Consider the following 18402-nt stretch of genomic DNA (forward strand, 5'->3'; position numbering starts at 1 on the left):
TTTTTTGTTGTTGTCGTTGAATCAAATGTCATTTAATATACTTATAGCCCTTCACCGCAAATCTAAAATGAACAAAAATATTCTTTTCATACTGTGAACTTGGCACATTTCAGTTCAGTTTCCAGGAGGTATGATCTACAATTGACTTTCTTCCCATCACACTAGGAAACAAGTGGCATTGTCAGAAACATTTCTGTCTTATTACATTTTAATTTTTGTTTTTATGGAGTGCAGAATTTTCACAATAAAATGATTAGAAACAAAGTGTATTGTCATCTGCTAACAACCTACTGTCCCAATAAAGCTGGTGAAAGCTATTTTACTAGTTGAAACCCTTGGGGCAGGCATTGTCATTTACTGTCTATACAGCACCTTGTACAATGCGGCCTCTAGTCAACATGGTAATTTCAGTGTTAAATAAGTTCAGTTTCAGAAGAATGAGACTGTGTGGCAATAATGATGTGAACGTTAGAAGCAGATTGATAGTCATAGCACAATGTCAACATATTCCACTACTAACCTTGATCATAAACTTACCCTTAAGGTGCAGATGCAGGGGGAGATTTGAGGAGTTACGTGCTCAAATCCCATTGACTTTTAATGGGATTTAGATGCCATTTTGCCCTTTCTGACTTTGAAAATCTCCCTCTACTCACTGCTGTCATTTTTCATACACTGTTGTTTTAACAGAGGCTTAACCGCTTGAGCTACAAAAACTACAACTTAGTCCTAGATATTTTTAAAACAACATTGTTGTGATCTGATAGCATAGTGGGTATGGCCCGGATCATTCAGTGTCTTAGACGCATGCTTAATTTTAAGCCCATGAGCAGTTCCTTTGACTTGAATGAGCCTGCTTCTATGCTTAGTTAAGCACTTGCATAAGAGGTTGCTGGGTCAGTACTTGTGTTGTGAAGTGTCCATGCTGGATGCTTGATTTTTGGTTTCAGTCCTTTGTTCTTCATGCTGTAAAGGCCAAGGGTATGGTATAGAGGTGAGGGGCAGGAAAGGTGCTATTTCATTCAACTGTAACTTCTTAGGGATGCCTTAGACTGGCTCTTAAGCATGTCTCATTCAGTCCTGTTTGGAGAATGGTTGCAATACACGATTAAGGGTTAGCTATGTAAAGTGACAGTGTGGGAATCTATCGGTGCTGCTATGACATGGGAGAACAATCCTTTTCCCCCCATACTGCAGATATAAGGATCAATATCGTTAATAGAAAAGAACACAAATGGGCCTTAATGCTTTCCATTTTCTTTTATTAACATATTTGTTTTGAATGGTTTCAGTCAAATAAAAACTGTTCAGATTTCCACTAGAATAAAATAAAGCAAACAAAACACATTAAATAGGGGTGTCTTGGCAAAGAAAATATATTTTATTAGCACAGTGCTATGTAGTTAACTATGTTAGAGTTAAGATTGTGTCAGTATTTCCATTATAAACCCCATTTGTAGCATTTTGAAACATAGCTGTAAAAATCTGCTTCAGGCTGAAACTTGGCAAACCAGGGCTCTGCCTGAGAGCGAACTTTTTCTTTTTAAACCAAATTCTAGCTGGATTCTTAAGTTCTAGGATTTAAAAAAAAAAAACCAACCTTCCATGGTATTAGTTGCTGTAATACCATGAAGATGGCTGGAGTGATTCTGATGCAGTTGTTCCAATCTGTCAGATGAAAGACAAGCCCGGGTTTAAAAAATAGTGGCTAAAATACTGATTTACACAGTGTACTGTGGGACACCTTGAGTTAGCAACCTAGTTAAATAGTACCCTTTGCTGTCATGAACATTCAAGTCTAATCACCGAGGGAGTAGTAGCACATGCAGCCATAATACGGAAAGGCACTGTGCAAGCTTTTCAACATAGTTCTGCAAATGCATGTTAATCCTGGCCTATACCACCCTGGCTACACCTCTGCCAGGCCCCCGTATAAGAGAAATTGCAGTTTGTTCCAAATGTTACCAGACTACATCGCGCTTCTGATGAGGCCAATAAATCGGTTAAGGCGAGAGCCTCAGCCCTGGTATAAAGTGATGTAGGGAAAAGATCAACTATAGATTGTTGTAATTGGATGTAATTTTGTTTCCTTGGTTGTGATGTGCAGCAAACTTCTCCCCAAACCCTTCCCCATCCCCCTCCCAAACAGCAGCTAAAAGGCAAGTCAAGCAGAGGTTAATATTGAGAAAGTAATTGTCAGAGTGGTAGCTGCACCTACATTACTCCACTACTCATCTGCTGGGGCTCTCTGTAAGCCCTGGTCTACACGGGGGGAGAAGGGGATCGATCTAAGTTATGCAACTTCAGCTCTGTGAATAACGTAGCTGAAGGTGACGTACTTAGATTGACTTACTGTGGTGTCTTCACTGTGGTGAGTCGACTGCTGCTGCTCCCCCATTGACTCTGCCAGTGCCTCTTGTGGCGGTGGAGTACAGGAGTCGACGGGAGAGGGCTTGAGGGCTGATTTATCATGTCTAGACTAGAAACAATAAATCGATCTCTGCTGAATCGATCGCTGCCCACCGATCTGGTGGGTAGCGTAGCCATACCCTAAGAGCAGTTTGTGCTTTGATTTTATTCTTTAACCCTCCGGTGAGGTGTTATTCTGCAAGAAGCAGCACGCTAGTCATTGCGAAATAGAAGCTTTAACGTTTACCTCTCAAGCGCTCTTTGAGCTACTGCCCAGGCTTATCCAAGGTTGTTTTTGATATGCCAAGCTTTATTCAGTTTTCAGAGTGGGGAGAGATAAATAGTGGTGTCCTCCAGGGATCTGTACTTGGACCAGTACTATTCAGAATATTCATAAAAGGGGTCAACAGGGAGGTGGCAAAACTTGCAGATGATACAAAACTACTCAAGATTGTTAAGTTCAAAGCAGACTGTGCAGAGCTTCAAAGGGATCTCACAAAACTTGGTGACTGGGCAACAAAATGGCAGATGAAATTCAATGTTGATAGATGCAAAATAATGCACATTAGACAACATAATCCCAACTATACATATAAAATGATGGAGTCTAAATTAGCTCTCAGAAAGAGATCTTGGGGTATGTCTTCACTATTGGCTGGATTGGCAGGCAGCGATCAATCTAGCAGGGATTGATTAATTACATCTAGTCTAGATGTGATAAATTGATCCCCGAGCACTCTCCCATCAACTCCTGTACTCCAGCTCGGTGAGAGGTGCAGGCAGAGTCAACGGGGGAGCGGCAGCAGTCAACTCACCGTATGAAACAAGTACGGTAAGTAGATCTATGTACGTCGACTTCAGCTACGTTATTCACGTAGCTGCCCCCCTAGTGTAGACCAGGCCTTGGAGTCATTGTGGATAGTCCTCTGAAAACATCCATTCAATGAGCAGCAGCAGTCAAAAAAGGGAACAGAATGCTGGGAATAATTAAGAAAGGGATAGATAATAAGGCAGAAAATATCATATTATCTCTATATAAATCCATGGTATGCCCACATCTTGAATACTTGTGCAGATGTGGGTGCCCCATCTCAAAAAAGGTATATTGGAATTGGAAAAGGTTCAGAAAAGGGTAACAACAATGATTAGGGGTCTGGAATGGCTTCCATATGAGGAGAGATTAATAAGACTGGGACTTTTCAGCTTGGAAAAGAGATGAATAAGGGGGGATATGATAGAGGTCTATAAAATCATGACTAGTGTGGAGAAAGTAAATAAGGAAGTGTTATTTACTACTTCTCATAACACAAGAACTAGGGGTCACCAAATGAAATTAATAGGCATCTGGTTTAAAATAAACAAAAGCAAGTCTTTCTTCACACAATGCAGTCAGCCTGTGGAACTCTTTGTCAGAGGATGTTGTGAAGGCCAAGACTATCACAGGGTTCCAAAAAGAACTAGATACATTCATGTATGATAGGTCCATCAATGGCTGTTAGCCAGGATGGGCAGGGATGGTGTCGCTAGCCTCTGTTTGCCAGAAACTGGGAATGGGAGCAGAGGATGGACTGCTTAATGATTACCTGTTTTAATCATTCCCTCTGGGGCACCTGGCATTGGCCACTGTCAGAAAACAGGATACTGGGCAAGATGGATCTTTGGTCTAATCCAGTATGGCCATTCTTATGTTCTTATTTAATCTTCATTCTAGTACATATTCACTTTTCACATCAAAAGTCCAAATCATTACAAGTGTATGTTTTATAAACCTGAATAGTCTTTAGAGGGATGTAAATGGCTTGTTTTTCTGTCTTTTCAATGTATGATTTCAATAGTTCTATGGGGGTAGCAGTTAGATTATGTGAGGTGGGAAGCAATTTAAACACTAGCCCAGGGATTGGCAACCTTTGGCACGTGGCTCGCCAGGATAAGAACCCTGGCGAGCTGGGATGGTTTGTTTACCTGCCATGTCCACAGGTTCGGCCGATCGCGGCTCCCACTGGCTATGATTCGCTGCTCCAAGCCAATGGGGACGGCAGGAAGCAGCGGCCAACACATCCCTCGGCCCGCGCCACCTCCCCGCAGTCCCCATTGGCCTGGAGCGGCGAACCGCGGCCAGTAGGAGCCGTGATTGGCCGAACCTGAGGACGCGGCAGGTAAACAAACCGGCCCGGACCGCCAGGGTTCTTACCCAGACGGGCCACGTGCCAAAGGTTGCCGATCCCTGCTCTAGCCAATGGTTATGTATCAAGGAGTGCATTAGTCACATGGCATAGAGTTCTTAAATTATTTGTCAAGTCATTTCAATATGGTAATATTTGAGAAGTGAAGATGTGGTCTAAGATGGGAGTCTCTATTAACTGAAATATTTGGTTGTTTAAGTGATTCTTACTGTCAACTGGGTTTTTTTAGACTTAATATTATAAAGCTTCATCACTGATTCTGATGATGATACAGAGTGCTGAATGACAAGACTGAGAGCAAAGTGTGAAAACAAAGATACTATGAATTAGTGAACAAGAATATTCCCTCTTATTAAATGCAAATATTATAAAATTGCTTATACTGCATGGTAAAGCAATTATTGTAGAACAGGGTTCTTACAATTGCAGTGCATTTCATCATAAAGCAATCCTACCAGCTTGCCTTACTGTCACATAATAGCAAGACATAGGTTGCATCGAAAGGGTTTTTGCTGATTCAGGAATTTGATGCTTAATTTCTTGGTTCACTTGTACTTGTTACTAGAATGTCAGACTGTTCATTGTAAGTTGGAGATGTCATTTATTGGTCAAAAAGAGTGTTGCTTTGGAAATGTGGCAAATGGACCTGCCCACATACAATTGCAGCTACTAATGCTGTGTGGGTTTGCCCTGCCAAGTACTGCCCATGGGCTTGAACCAAAGCCCATTGAAATCAATGGGAATATTTCCATTGACTTCAATTGTCTGCGAATCAGGCACTAAATAGTCAGAATCTGGTAATCTTGTTGGGGCAATCTGCCAGAGTCATATAATTTTATTATCACTGTCCCTGTGCATCAGTAAGTTATAAACTACTTTTCTATCAACCTCTAACATGTCTATGTTTTGCAGAGGCCTTTGAGTCATTGCTTCGCTTTGCAGAGAATCACACAACCTCCCTGTTTGAGACGGCTTACAGAACCATGGCAAAAGAAGCTGCAGAGCCTGTCAAAGAACTTTTTACAGACCTCTCTCTGTATATTTTGGGTGCTGAGACTACAGTGGAAAATGCAGTTTTACGGTTCTTCGACAGTCTCTTTCCTTTGGTTTACAGTCGGCTAATAAACCCTGGAATTATAGATTTATCAGAGGAATATACCGAATGTCTACGACTAACAAGACAAGACATAAACCCCTTTGGACATTATTCTAAAGAAGTGGTTACAGAGCTGTCAAAATCTCTTTGGGCAAGTAGGATGCTAAACCAGGCCCTCAATATGGGCATTGAAGTGATAAACACAACTGAACATGCCGCTCTTACAAAGGAATGTAGCAGAGCACTAGTGAAGATGCAGTACTGTCCACATTGCCAAGGACTGACACTAATCAGACCTTGTGTGGGATATTGTCTAAATGTAATGCGAGGCTGTTTGGCCAGTGTGTCTGAGCTGGACACTCAATGGAGGGAGTATATCTCCACACTGGAATATCTGACTAATGAAATGGCTGGGTCACATGATCTGGAACTTGCACTTCTGAGAATCAATAATTCAATCAATGACGCTATCCTGCATGCACAATTGAATGGGCCACAACTCTCTGCCACAGTAAGTACTCCGTAATTGTTCTGAAGTTCACTTTTTGGCTTTCCTTATTTGATGAATAAACATCTGATCATTTGATGTTTTTGTGTCAATTGGCAGTCAACAAGAACTTTGTCAATAGTACATGCATATATCACAGATAATGACTATGGGATTCAGTAGCAATTGACTTAAAATGAAATTAAGACAATTGTAAACTTTCTGTGGAATTTGCTAAATAGAGAATTTAGAGTCCTTTACAAATCTGATCAATGTGTGGTGGGACTTCAGCTACACATTTGCATGCTAAAACTCCTAGCAACATTTGCAGAAGTTACATACCAACTGAGGACTTTTTAACAAAAAAGACAGGGAGATTACAATGTGGGGTATTTAGGAAAGTGGGATTGTGAGTGTAACTATCTCTTTTTGCTAAGAATTCCTAAGAGCACTTTCTTTAGTACTAAATATCAAGCTATCAGGAGAAAAAACCCAAGAACGATGTGTGTGGGGGAGGAAACAGTAACATGATATGATGACAATGAATAGAAAATGGATGGGGAATGGAAGAGTAGTGAGATTATTAAAAACGCTATTTAATGTACAACATTTACATGAGTGAAGGCTAAAAATATGCTGACAGTAGATCCATCTTGTATGGTTGGTAGGATTAGGGAGGCAGAGCGAGGGTGTTAGAATTACACAATAAATAATGGCAACACATAACTGACAAGCCTTCTGATAAATTGTTGAAAACTGGGCCAGAAATTATTGAAATGACTAATGATGCAGCTGGCTACACTTGTATGAAGTCCAACACCACCGTCAATAAAGAATCGTGGCAACTGTGCTCAAAACAGAGTTGAGACTAATCTAGGAAAATTCAGATTGATCCCCTTGACTTAGAAGAAAAGGAAACCATACTGAGGACAAGTGAGAAGGAAATGAGTTGCAGAGCTTTAGAAGGTTAATTCCTGTGCTGAACTTGGCTTACCATATGATTTAGGGGGGAAAAAATGGGAGATTAAAGAAAGGGGAGGCATAAAGAATGCAATTCCAAACCAGGAAAATTTGTGCCAGATGGACATGCCAGTGTGGCAAACTTAAGTGTTTATAGTTTAGTGCAATAGTAAAGATATCAAATTCAGCAACATTTTCAATTTTGAACAGATGATAAGCAGGGGCGGCTCTAGACATTTCGCCACCCCAAGCACGGCAGACAGGCTGCCTGCCGCGGCTTGCCTGTGGAGGGTCTGCTGGTCCCGCGGCTTCGGTGGACCTCCCACAGCCATGCCTGCGGGAGGTCCGCCGAAGCCACGGGACCAGTGGAACTCCCACAGGCAAGCCGCGGCAGGCGGCCTGCCTGCCGCCCCCATGGCGACCGGCAGAGCGCCCCCCGCAGCTTGCCGCCCCAAGCACGCGCTTGGCATGCTGGGGCCTGGAGCTGCCCCTGATGATAAGGCAAGACAGTGAGCACAAATGAAAATATAAAAAATAAGAATATACTATATGATTAAAACATTTCTTTAATATATACTTAGAGGCATTGTTATGGTCTATGTTGTCTCAGGCTCAAGAATTTTCTTTCTTCAATCATGAATTTGTGGAGACATTTGCTGCTCTGTTTGGCATACAAGGATAAACTCAGAACATTAGGACAAGGTTGTGTGGTTTCATTAAATGATCCATGATGGTGTTTTCATAGGCATCTTGTGCAGTGTGCATGAGCTGTGGAACTTCCTTCCATTTGATGATGAGTCCATGGTAGCACCATAGGGCATTGTATGCTTAAAAAACCCCACCCATACCCCAGATACTTGAAGAACAAATTATCCATGTTAGAGACCCATTCCACTCTTCCATCCTGATGCCCTTGTTGTGATACATTAGAGGTAGATACGGTGATCAAGATAATTTGTATACTTCCATGTATTGTATAAGAGGCGCATCTGGTCACTAGGAGAATTACAGTACATACACCAAAATCTCCCCTCAATCAGATCCATACATCAACACTGACTTCCAAGGTGGTAAATGAGAGCAAACTTAGGCTTTCTAACTATTACAGAAAAAATGACTTGACACATACATTGCATTTGTTGTAGGAACTATTATATTTTAGCATGCATTTTTATGTCATATTGCATTGCATTTGTCAGCACAATAATCAGCATGCTATAATTTTGATGTTTAATGTTGGGGAGGGGGAAATACACAATGCAGGTGAATATCATATAATCTAGGGTCTTATCTTGCACCTTGAAGTCAATGAGAATTTTACCTTTGATTTCAGTGGAAGCACAGTTGGGCCTTGAAATGTCTTTCAGGCTGAGGAAGTTTCTGTTAATTCTAATGTGAGTGTCTCATCTGAGTCATACATGATTCCCTTTCATTAAACTTAAACATTTTCCTTCAACTTTCCAGATGACCTCAGCTAGATAACTACATGGAATTCTTTATTCTGCTTTTCAAAGATCTTCTCATTTGCTTTCACTAGGGGAATCTCAGTGTACAAAGAAGGCTGTGTATTCTTTTTCTTTATTATTTCGTGGACTGATCTTTAGGCTAGCAGAAGAAATGTTGTGTTTTGAAGATAAAAAGTATACTGCAGTTCATGTTATCCTCAGTCTTCCACTCATTTTAGTTGTCAGTAGGGTGACCAGATATCCCGATTTGATAGGGACAGTCCCGATTTTTGGGTCTTTTTCTTATATAGGCTCCTATTACCCCCCACCCCCATCCCAATTTTTCACACTTGCTGTCTGGTCACCCTAGTTGTCAGATTTCTGTAGGGTAAGATAATATTTCTGTGACAGAGCACATTCTGGTATTTTGAGTAAGCATGCAGTCTGATATTGGTTTAAAACTTTCATGATTAGTTACAGGGGATAACCGTTATTTAGAAGATTAAGCCCAATTATGCTCTATTTCCTTTAGTCAGACTAGCTTCTCTGAAGAAATGGACGAGAGTTCTGGCTACAATTTTAGAACTTCCAGCTGTGTGATGGCTGATTAGAATCCTGGGGCCTGATCCTCAAATACACTCATTCCCCTTTACGCTGCTCTGACAGTATTTGTATCTGTTATATTGATTTATTTGAAACATGCTTTCATGTACGTACATGAACTACCCATTCCTTTTTATATCACAATGTAGTGATCATTTCATATTTAGGCAGTTTATTTTTCAGCTTCAGGAAACCAGGAGATGTAGATCTTTTACGACAGCAATGTCTGTAACAAACACAGTACTTCATTCAATAGTAAATACTCTAACCATGGAAAACTCAATCCAGAAGCAGAGCACTACTAGTCAGTTTCACTTATCCTAAGCCAGCCTTAATTAATGCACCTTCTCTTTTAGAAAACATTTACAATTTTTGAAATAGCCCCATGGAGCTTACATGCTAAAAAAATAAAGTTTCATATTAGCTGATTGGCTAATTGACAATGAATAAGGGAAAGCTGGCTATTCTTTACCATGTGGGGAAAGGGATAAGTAAACCAATAAAGTGCTTACTATACTTTTTGCTCAAGAGAAACTTATTTCATATGTGTAAGAAAAAAAAATCTATTTTCATGAATGGTATGTAACTTCCTTGAGACTGGCCTATAGTGATCTGGTCCATTACAGCCGAAAGACTTGTCGGATTCACCTGGATGGCATGTGTGACAGGTCACCGTTAAGCTATTTGTACTCTTTCTCTTCAGATTCCTACAGAACAGGCAGTGCCATTTGTGCAATGAGGCTGGCATACACCCAGCTACTTAAACTAATGCGAGTCTGCCATGGGCTGCAGCATCAGCAATCATAATCATTATTTTCTGTTTCGTCTGCTGGAATCTAATTGTGTGTCATATTGAAAGGAATGCTGACTGCATCATGGTGCCAGATATGTAGCCCTAGCTTGTACTCTTGATATCACTTTGACTGAGGGTTTCCTCTTCTCCCTCCGCTTCCCTTTTGTTTTTGCATTCTAAAGCTTGAGACTTTTTTTTTTAATACATAAAATCAACCTTAGTTGTGTGGTACAGTCCTTGTATTTCATGCATCAGTACATTTTTATTATTTCCTGCAAGGTGGAAGAAAGGTACCCCTGAACAAAATGCTAATTAAGGTGAAGCAGGACTGAAATGCATGCTACCACTGGCACCTGTGGGAACTGTACACACATTGCTTATCCAGGGATAAGCCAAATTCCCATATTCACTAACAGTAAAAGGTCACTGTCCCTAAAAGATGATGATTAAAGAAATAATGGCTTTCAACAAAGCACATAAAACGTGCTTTTAGTCCATTCCTATTCAGCAAAGTGCATAAGCACATGCTTAATTTTAAGCACGTGCATAGTTCTGTTTACTCCAGTGAAACTTAAGCACATGTTTGTGCATTGATGAATGGATGCCACAGTCACTGCTGTATATCCATTTTGGGGTTAGTAATTCTTGGAAATAAATCAAACTAAGGTGGTATTGCAGCTGTTTGTGGGGGGCTGATAGGGTCTTGGTTGTGGAATCCTTCCTCACATTGGTGAACAGTTACTCATACAAATCGATATGTACATTTCATACCTGCAAATGATGCCACCAGAATGACTCATGAGTAAGTGCTCACCAAGGTGAGTGAGAATTCTGCAGTTGGGGCCAATGAGATTAAAATCTCATGGAACAAATTCATCCCTAGTGCATCTCCACTGATGTAGAGTGAATTCGACCTTATGCCTTTTTTTGATCTTTCTGCACATCACCTTTGGAGTGTTCAGTCTGATATAATATTTTTGGCAGGGAAGAGAATATTTGCTAAAGGCTTATGAATTGAAAGTGTATAGTAGTAGGGTAGTAGTAATTTAAAGGTTCTCTCCTTTTGGGGTATAAGGAGAACATCAGCATTTGCTTTTGTCTTGAGTCTGCTCACTTTCCTTCCAGATTACCACTACTTATCCTTCTCTCAGTTGCAGCTGGGTCTGAATGGAAGGATGGTCCAGTGGTTAGAATACTAGCTTAGGTCTTGGGAAAGCCAGGTTCAATTCCTTGTTCCTCCTTAGACTTCCTGTGAGACCTTGGGCAAGCCACTTAGTTTCACTGTGCCTTAGTTCCCCATTTGTAAAAAGGGGATAATAGCACTTGATATCTCACAGGAATGCTGAGAGGATAAATACTATGAGGATTGTGGAGTGCTCAGATACTACAGTGATAGAGACCATATAAGTATAGTATAGATAGATTTTTGCCCAGATGAACATGCTGTGCTTGACCACAGACCCTTGTGTGTGTTTGCTTACTGTAGAACCACTGTGGAAGAAGGAGGTTGGGATGCAGCTGCCCAGGTGGGTCCCAGGACCAATCACTCATGGACCTCATGGGACCCAGATGGGACCTACCACACACTGTCTCAGACAAAGGGATTTTAGGGCTGGGATGGACTTAGGCTACACAGGTTAAATGCAGCATGTGGACATGGGAGAATTTGCCCAGCTGGAGGTTTGACCTGGAGTTCTGAAAGATGGTACTGTCTTTCTCTGTCATCTCTGTCGAAGTTAATAGAATCTGTGTAGATAATAAACAAAAACAGATATATCCTTCATCTGCATCAATTCATGTATTGCCCAAGAAAGTATTAACTCTGACCAGGAGTCAGACTCCCTCCTGCAGGCGCAGAGTGGTGCATGGTGTGGGGATCATTGGGCCAGGGGAGATCAGGGTTCTGTGGAGTTAAGGCTCCTTGTATTCTTTGTCCCCCACATATGCCCTTCTACGGGGCTAAATGCAATCTGGCCCTTTGAGTATGGCTGGACAGTTTAATGGAGAGTTCTGTTAATATTCAGGAGTTGAAAATAGAAGTAGAAAATATTTGACAACCTTTAGAAATGTAAAATTTGTCTAGGGCAAAGTTCTGCAGTCTCTACACAGGCAAAACTCCCACTGATCTCAGGCAAAACACCTATTGACGTCAATAGAAGCTTTGCCTGACAGCTTGATCCTGTGTGAATGCTGATAAGTAATGTGTTGTAGCATTCATGGGTCAGGCTGCTGAGCCATGGTGGCTTTTCTGTTCACAATCCAATAAGGTGGGCATTGCAGGCTGGTGGGCTGGCAAGGACTCAGTGTCTCATCGATCTTGGGAAGTAGTGAGCTGCTTGCTGTGAATATAGTGTTTTCTTAGAGCCCTTGGACACATTTCTGTGCCAGTGGCTGGCTCTCATGGCTGGCTGCCCAATTCTCAGATTTTTCTAAGTGCAGCCATTAAGCACATTTGAGTGAACCAGCCAAGCAAGTTAAAACAGGCTGGTCAGTGCATCATTTGCAATCACTGGATTGCATTTAAGCGCTTAAGATCGCAAAGTTGCCAACTGTTATGTTTGGTGTTTTTCTTAAAGCCGCAACTGCTGGAGTCAAGTGACTACATGAAAATATCAGCTCTCATTTAAAATAATAATAAAAAACCCTACAACTTCTAATGCTGCTACTCATCACTGCTCATTTCATTGGTGCAAAGGCACAAATGAGTTAGGAGCCCAGCTCCCATTGATTTTCAATGGGATTTGGACACCTAATGCTCTTTATGCCTTTTGAGAAGCTTGCCGGTGAGGTCAACAGGTTTGTTCACATTGCTGAGCACCAAGCATGTTTCCCTATGCTACCTACAAACCTCTCTGCATAAGTGTTGGGCAAATGCTGAGTGCTGGTGTCACAGGATCCTCTCACCACTATGGACACCTTCTCTTGGCCACTCCGAGGATTAGCTCCTTCCAGGGGCTGTGCCGTCCTCTGATGGTCTAGTCCCCCCATTGTCCTCGCTCACTCTGCGGCCCCTCTCACTCCACTATGGTCCTACCCTTCCAGGGTATCAAGGTCTTTTGGAAGAAACTTTCTCAGGTACTCCACTCTCCTCTGCCTGGCCTGTGCTACTTCACCAGTGGCTAGTAGGCACACCCTCTACTCCAGTTCCAGCTCAGGGATCCTCTGATCAGCAGCCACGGTCTGCACTATCCTGTGCTTTACTGCTTTTCCCCTGAGCCTTGCCTACCTTCCTGGCTTCCCCCCTCTCTGAGTTTGCCAGCCAAACTCCCTCTTCTCAGGGAGTGACTACAGACACTCCATAGTCCCAAACACAGCTCCCTTCACCTATCTACTTCCCTTCAGCCCTCAGCTGCTCTCAGGGTATGTCTACACTACAAGACTATTTCGAATCAACTTAAGTCGAATTTGTGGAATCGACCTTATGAAGTCGAATTTGTGTATCCACACTAAATACACTAATTCGACTGTGTGAGTCCACAGTAACGGGGCAAACGTCGACTTTGGAAGCGGTGCACTGTGGGAAGCTATCCCACAGTTCCCGCACTCCCCGCTGCCCATTGGAATTCTGGGATTTCCCCCCAATGCATGCTGGGGGTGAAAACTGTGTCGAGGGTGGTCCTTGGTAACTGTCAGCATTCAACCGTCACTTCCGCCGGCGGGAAATCAGTTTGCGCACTTTTCCTGTTATAAGTGACAGCGCGGACGCCACAGCACTCCACTGCGATCATGCAGCCCGCTGTGATCATCGCTGCACTTATGGCCGTTGTCAACTCCTCGCAACTTATCGTACACCTCTTCAACAGTCAGATGCTGAGAAATCGGGCGAGGCGGCAACGGCAGCGTGGTGAGGACATGAAGTCTCAGACTGGTACAGACCTGTCAGAAAGCACGGGACGCCACGCTGTGGAGATCATGGTGGCACTGGGTCATGTTCATGCTATGGGACAGCGATTCTGGGCCCGGGAAACAAGCACGGACTGGTGGGACCGCATAGTGCTGCAGGTCTGGGATGAATCACAGTGCCTGCTAAACTTCAGGATGCGTAAGGGCACTTTCCTTGAACTGTGTGACTTGCTGTCCCCTGCCCTGAAGCGCAAGGACACCAGGATGCGAGCAGCCCTGACAGTGCAGAAGCGAGTGGCCATAGCCCTCTGGAAACTTGCCACGCCAGACAGCTACCGGTCAGTAGCGAACCACTTTGGCGTGGGCAAATCTACTGTGGGGGTTGCTGTGATGCAAGTAGCCAACACAATCGTTGAACTCCTGCTCTCGAAGGTAGTGACCCTGGGAAACGTCCAGGTCGTCATAGCTGGCTTCGCCGCGATGGGATTCCCAAACTGCAGTGGGGCTATAGATGGGACTCACATCCCTATCCTGGGACCGGACCACCAGGCCAGCCAGTACATTAACCGAAAGGGCTACTTTTCAATGGTGCTGCAAGCACTGGTGGACCATAGGGGACGCTTTACCAACATCAACGTCGGGTGGCCGGGCAAGGTTCATGACGCGCGTGTGTTCAGGAACTCTGGTCTGTTTAAACGCCTCCAGGCAGGTAGTTTCTTCCCGGACCACAAAATAACTGTTGGGGATGTGCAGATGCCTACAGTGATCCTCGGGGACCCAGCCTACCCGCTAATGCCCTGGCTCATGAAGCCCTATACAGGCGCCTTGGACAGTGAGAAGGAACTCTTCAACTACCGGCTGAGCAAGTGCAGAATGGTGGTGGAGTGTGCTTTCGGACGTCTCAAGGGGAGATGGTGGAGCTTACTGACTCGCTCAGATCTCAGCGAAAACAATATCCCCATTGTTATTGCAGCTTGCTGTGTGCTCCACGATCTCTGTGAGAGCAAGGGGGAGACCTTTATGGCAGGATGGGAGGTTGAGGCAAATCACCTGGCTGCAGATTACGCTCAGCCAGACACCCGTGCCATTAGAAGATCCCAGCGGGAAGCGCGGTGCATCCGGGAGGCTTTGAAAGCTAGGTTTCTCAGAGCAGGGTAACCTATGACTGTCCAGTTGCTTTACAGAGAAGCTGAACCTGCCCCTGTTTCTTTACCCATTTACTGTTGACTCTCCTCTGCAGTCTCATACCCCGTTCACCCCGTTTGCCCCCTTCCAACACACATGTAAAAATAAAGGTAATGGAGCATTGTTATTTAAAAACCTTTTCTTTAATAATGATTTCGCGTCAAAGGGTTGAAACAGGGACGCGGACTGTGGTGGGTAGGGTGTGTAGTGATGTAGAGACCGCTTCTAGACTCTAGGAATGATAGCCTACTGCTCCTACAGCGGTCTCTGGGGGGAGGACGGTTACAGGTGGGTGTGCAGGAAGGGGTGAGGGGTGTAGGCTTTGGGACGGAGTTTGGGTGCAGCCTCAGGGCTGGGAGTGGGGGCGTAGGAAGGGGTGAGGGGTGTGTGGGAAGGGGGAGGAGGCGTAGGGGATTGCGGGCTGTGGCTGGGGCTGAGGGTTTGGGGCATTGTGGAGGCTCAGGGCAACGGTAGAAGGGCAGGGTGATGGCAACCTGCCTTACCATTTGTGGATGGCAGGCGCTAGTACCCTGGGGCGGCAGACAGCATTTGTGCCGGTAGCCGCTCTACTGTCAGGTAGGGACGCTGCGCGGGGTGGGGGGAGACGACACGCCGGGGGAGGGGTGGCAGGTGGGCTCTGGGACCTGCTCCAGGCAGGGAATTGATGGGGCGGGGGGAGACCCACGTGGGCCAGGGCCTGATCCAGGCTGGGCCGGGGGAGAGACCCACCTCCAAGTATACCTGGAGCAGGGCACCTGCCGCCTATGAACAGAACATTAAAAACACCTCACAGACTGACCAGGGTGCCTAGTGACTGCACTCAGTGAGTAACCTGCCGTTGATCCTGCCCCCATGTCTGTACCCTGTTCCTGGTGACTGTCCTATGCAATTACCAAACCCCTCTCCCCCCTTCACAGAAAGTCTTCAGCAAACAAACATGACAGAAACAGTAATTAACAGCAAACTACTTTTAATACTTGACAACACAGTAAAGGTGAGAACTTTTCAAAATCTAGGGACTGTGAACTTTTGGGTAATATAGCAGTCCGCTGTGGTGCAGTGACAGTTTTCACGGCCCTTGGTGCCCCTCCTTCTTGTTATTCTGGGAGAGGTGGGTATTGGAGTGTGTGGTGGGGGAGGGCGGTTGCAGACACAGTGCAGGGGGGCTCTGTCCTCCTGCCTGCGGTCCTGCAGAACATCGACAAGGCGCCTGAGCGTGTCCGTTTGCTCCCTCAGTAGTCCAAGCAGCGTTTGAGTTGCCTGCTGGTCTTCCTGACGCCATCTGTCCTCCCGTTCGCTGTGTGAGCGCTGCTGCTGTGTGAGGTTCTCCCTCCACTGGCTCTGCTGGTCCTCTTCTGCTCTGGAGCAGCCCATAAGTTCTGCAAACATCTCGTCCCGGGTCCTTTTCTTACGACTCCTAATCTGCGCCAGCCTCTGTGAGGGGCATGGTGGAGCAGGTCGGGATACTGTTGCAGCTGTGTGAGGGGGAAAAGGGAGTGAATTGCTTACAAAGATGCCTTTTCTTAAAAATGAAACATAGTCTATTCATTGCCTGTGAACCAGACCATGGATGGCACCTATCTCCTGAGCACTCACTCAGGGAAAGTTCGATTTCTCTGCATTCGCTTTCATTGCCTGGGGTATTGCACTGCAGACCAGATAAGTGGGGCAGGAAAGCTGAATCCGTGGAGCAGCCAGGCATGGTAAGCCAAAGGCTTTTGGCTGCTTAAAAGTCAATGTCCAGCTCTGTCCTCTTGCTGCAGGCAATCCTGAAAGCATAAACTCTGCCCCTGTTCCACCCCCTCGCGGTTTTCCCTTGGAAAAGATCCCTGTATGCTGCCACTCTGTAGCCTCCAGCACGTGGCTCTAAAGTGACGCTTCTTGTTGTTCTAAGGAACAGTGAAGCACTACCAATAGTAATAGTACACAAATCACTCTACTTCCATGCAGGAGTCTGCGCGCGAGATCACCCTGAGGAGGGTGTCATGGAGAGACAGGGAGCGCATGCTGAATGAAAGCCAGCACAAGCCAGGGCCCTATGCTGCGATGCTTGTCAAGGCACTGGTCCCGGAGTACCAGCTGAGAGCGTGGTGCGGAAAAGTGTGCTACCTCGGAGCAGCCAATAAGCCAGCTCTCCCCAGGAACCTCCTCCATAGGCTTTTCGACTACCTCCAGGAGAGCTTCGTGGAGATCTCCACGGACGATTCCTGTTCCATTCCCCTGCATGTAGACCTTCTGTTCGCCTAGTCTATTTTCCTGTTCCATTAATAATAAAAGTTTACATGTTTAAAGCACTTACCGACTGATCCTTCTCCTGATTCAGGATCCGTGGTAATGGCTGCGGAGGGTTGGTAGGGGATCTCAGTGAGGGTGATGAAGAGATCCTGGCTGTCGGGGAAATCTGCGTTGTAAGCGCTGTCGACTGCCTCCCCCTCCTCATCTCCTTCCTCATCTTCCCCATCTGCGAACGTCGATGAGGAACTGGCCGTCGACACTATCCCTTTGTCAGAGTCCACGCACACTGGTGGGGCAGTGGTGGCAGACCCACCGAGAATGGCATGCAGTGCCTCGTAGAAGCGGCATGTCTGGGGCTGGGCTCCGGAGCGTCCGTTTGCCGCTTTGATTTTATGGAGCTTGTCTCAGCTCCTTGACTTTCACGCGGCACTGCATTGCATCCCGGCTGTATCCTCTGTCTGTCATGGCTTTGGAGACCTTCTCATAGGTCTTCACATTCCGTTTGTTGGAGCGCAGCTCCGAAAGCATAGACTCATCGCCCCACACACCGATCAGATCCAAGACTTCCCGGTCAGTCCATGCTGGGGACCTCTTTCTATTCTGGGATTGCCTGGACTCCTCTGCAGGAGAGCACTGCATCGTTGCCGGTGCTGCTGAGCTCGCCCCGATGTCCAACCAGGACATGAGATTCAAAGTGCCCAGACAGGAAAAGGAATTCAAATTTTCCCGGGTTGTTTCCTGTGTGGCTGGTCAGAGCATCCAAGCTCGGACTGCTGTCCAGAGCGTCAACAGAGTGGTGCAGTGTGGGATAGCTTCCGGAGCTACTAAGTTCGATTTGCATCCACACCTAGCCTAATTCGACATGGCCATGTCGAATTTAGCGCTACTCCCCTCGTCGGGGAGGAGTACAGAATTCGAACTAAAGAGCCCTCTGTGTCGAATTAAATGGCTTCCTGGTGTGGACGGGTGCACAGTTAATTTGAATTAACGCTGCTAAATTCGAATTAAAGTCCTAGTGTAGACCAGGCCTAAGATACTGGGCTTTATGTGGGCACCTCCTGTTCCTGTCCACCTGAGCCTCCTCTCTAATTAATCTCTGCTGCCTGGGACCTCCTCAAGGTGCAGCCTGGGCACTTAATTGGCTTACCTGGCCACCTTAACCC

At 45.2% G+C, this 18402-nt stretch overlaps 1 protein-coding gene across 8 annotated transcripts in view; it reads left to right on the forward strand.

Moving 5' to 3' along the window:
- LOC120371739 (glypican-5-like) overlaps nt 1-18402 on the forward strand; it is a 627960-nt gene that overhangs the window by 158771 nt on the left and 450787 nt on the right. For all 8 annotated transcript variants that reach the window (XR_005584553.1, XM_039487907.1, XM_039487906.1 and 5 more), the window contains exon 3: nt 5505-6199. Coding sequence is in view for 7 of the 8 variants with exons in the window: in XM_039487907.1 (XP_039343841.1) it covers nt 5505-6199 (695 nt within the window). In the remaining variant the exon portion in view is untranslated. The remainder of the gene's footprint in view (nt 1-5504; nt 6200-18402) is intronic.

The sequence above is a fragment of the Mauremys reevesii genome, linkage group 9, assembly GCF_016161935.1.
Source record: "Mauremys reevesii isolate NIE-2019 linkage group 9, ASM1616193v1, whole genome shotgun sequence".
Classification (NCBI taxonomy): domain Eukaryota; kingdom Metazoa; phylum Chordata; order Testudines; family Geoemydidae; genus Mauremys; species Mauremys reevesii.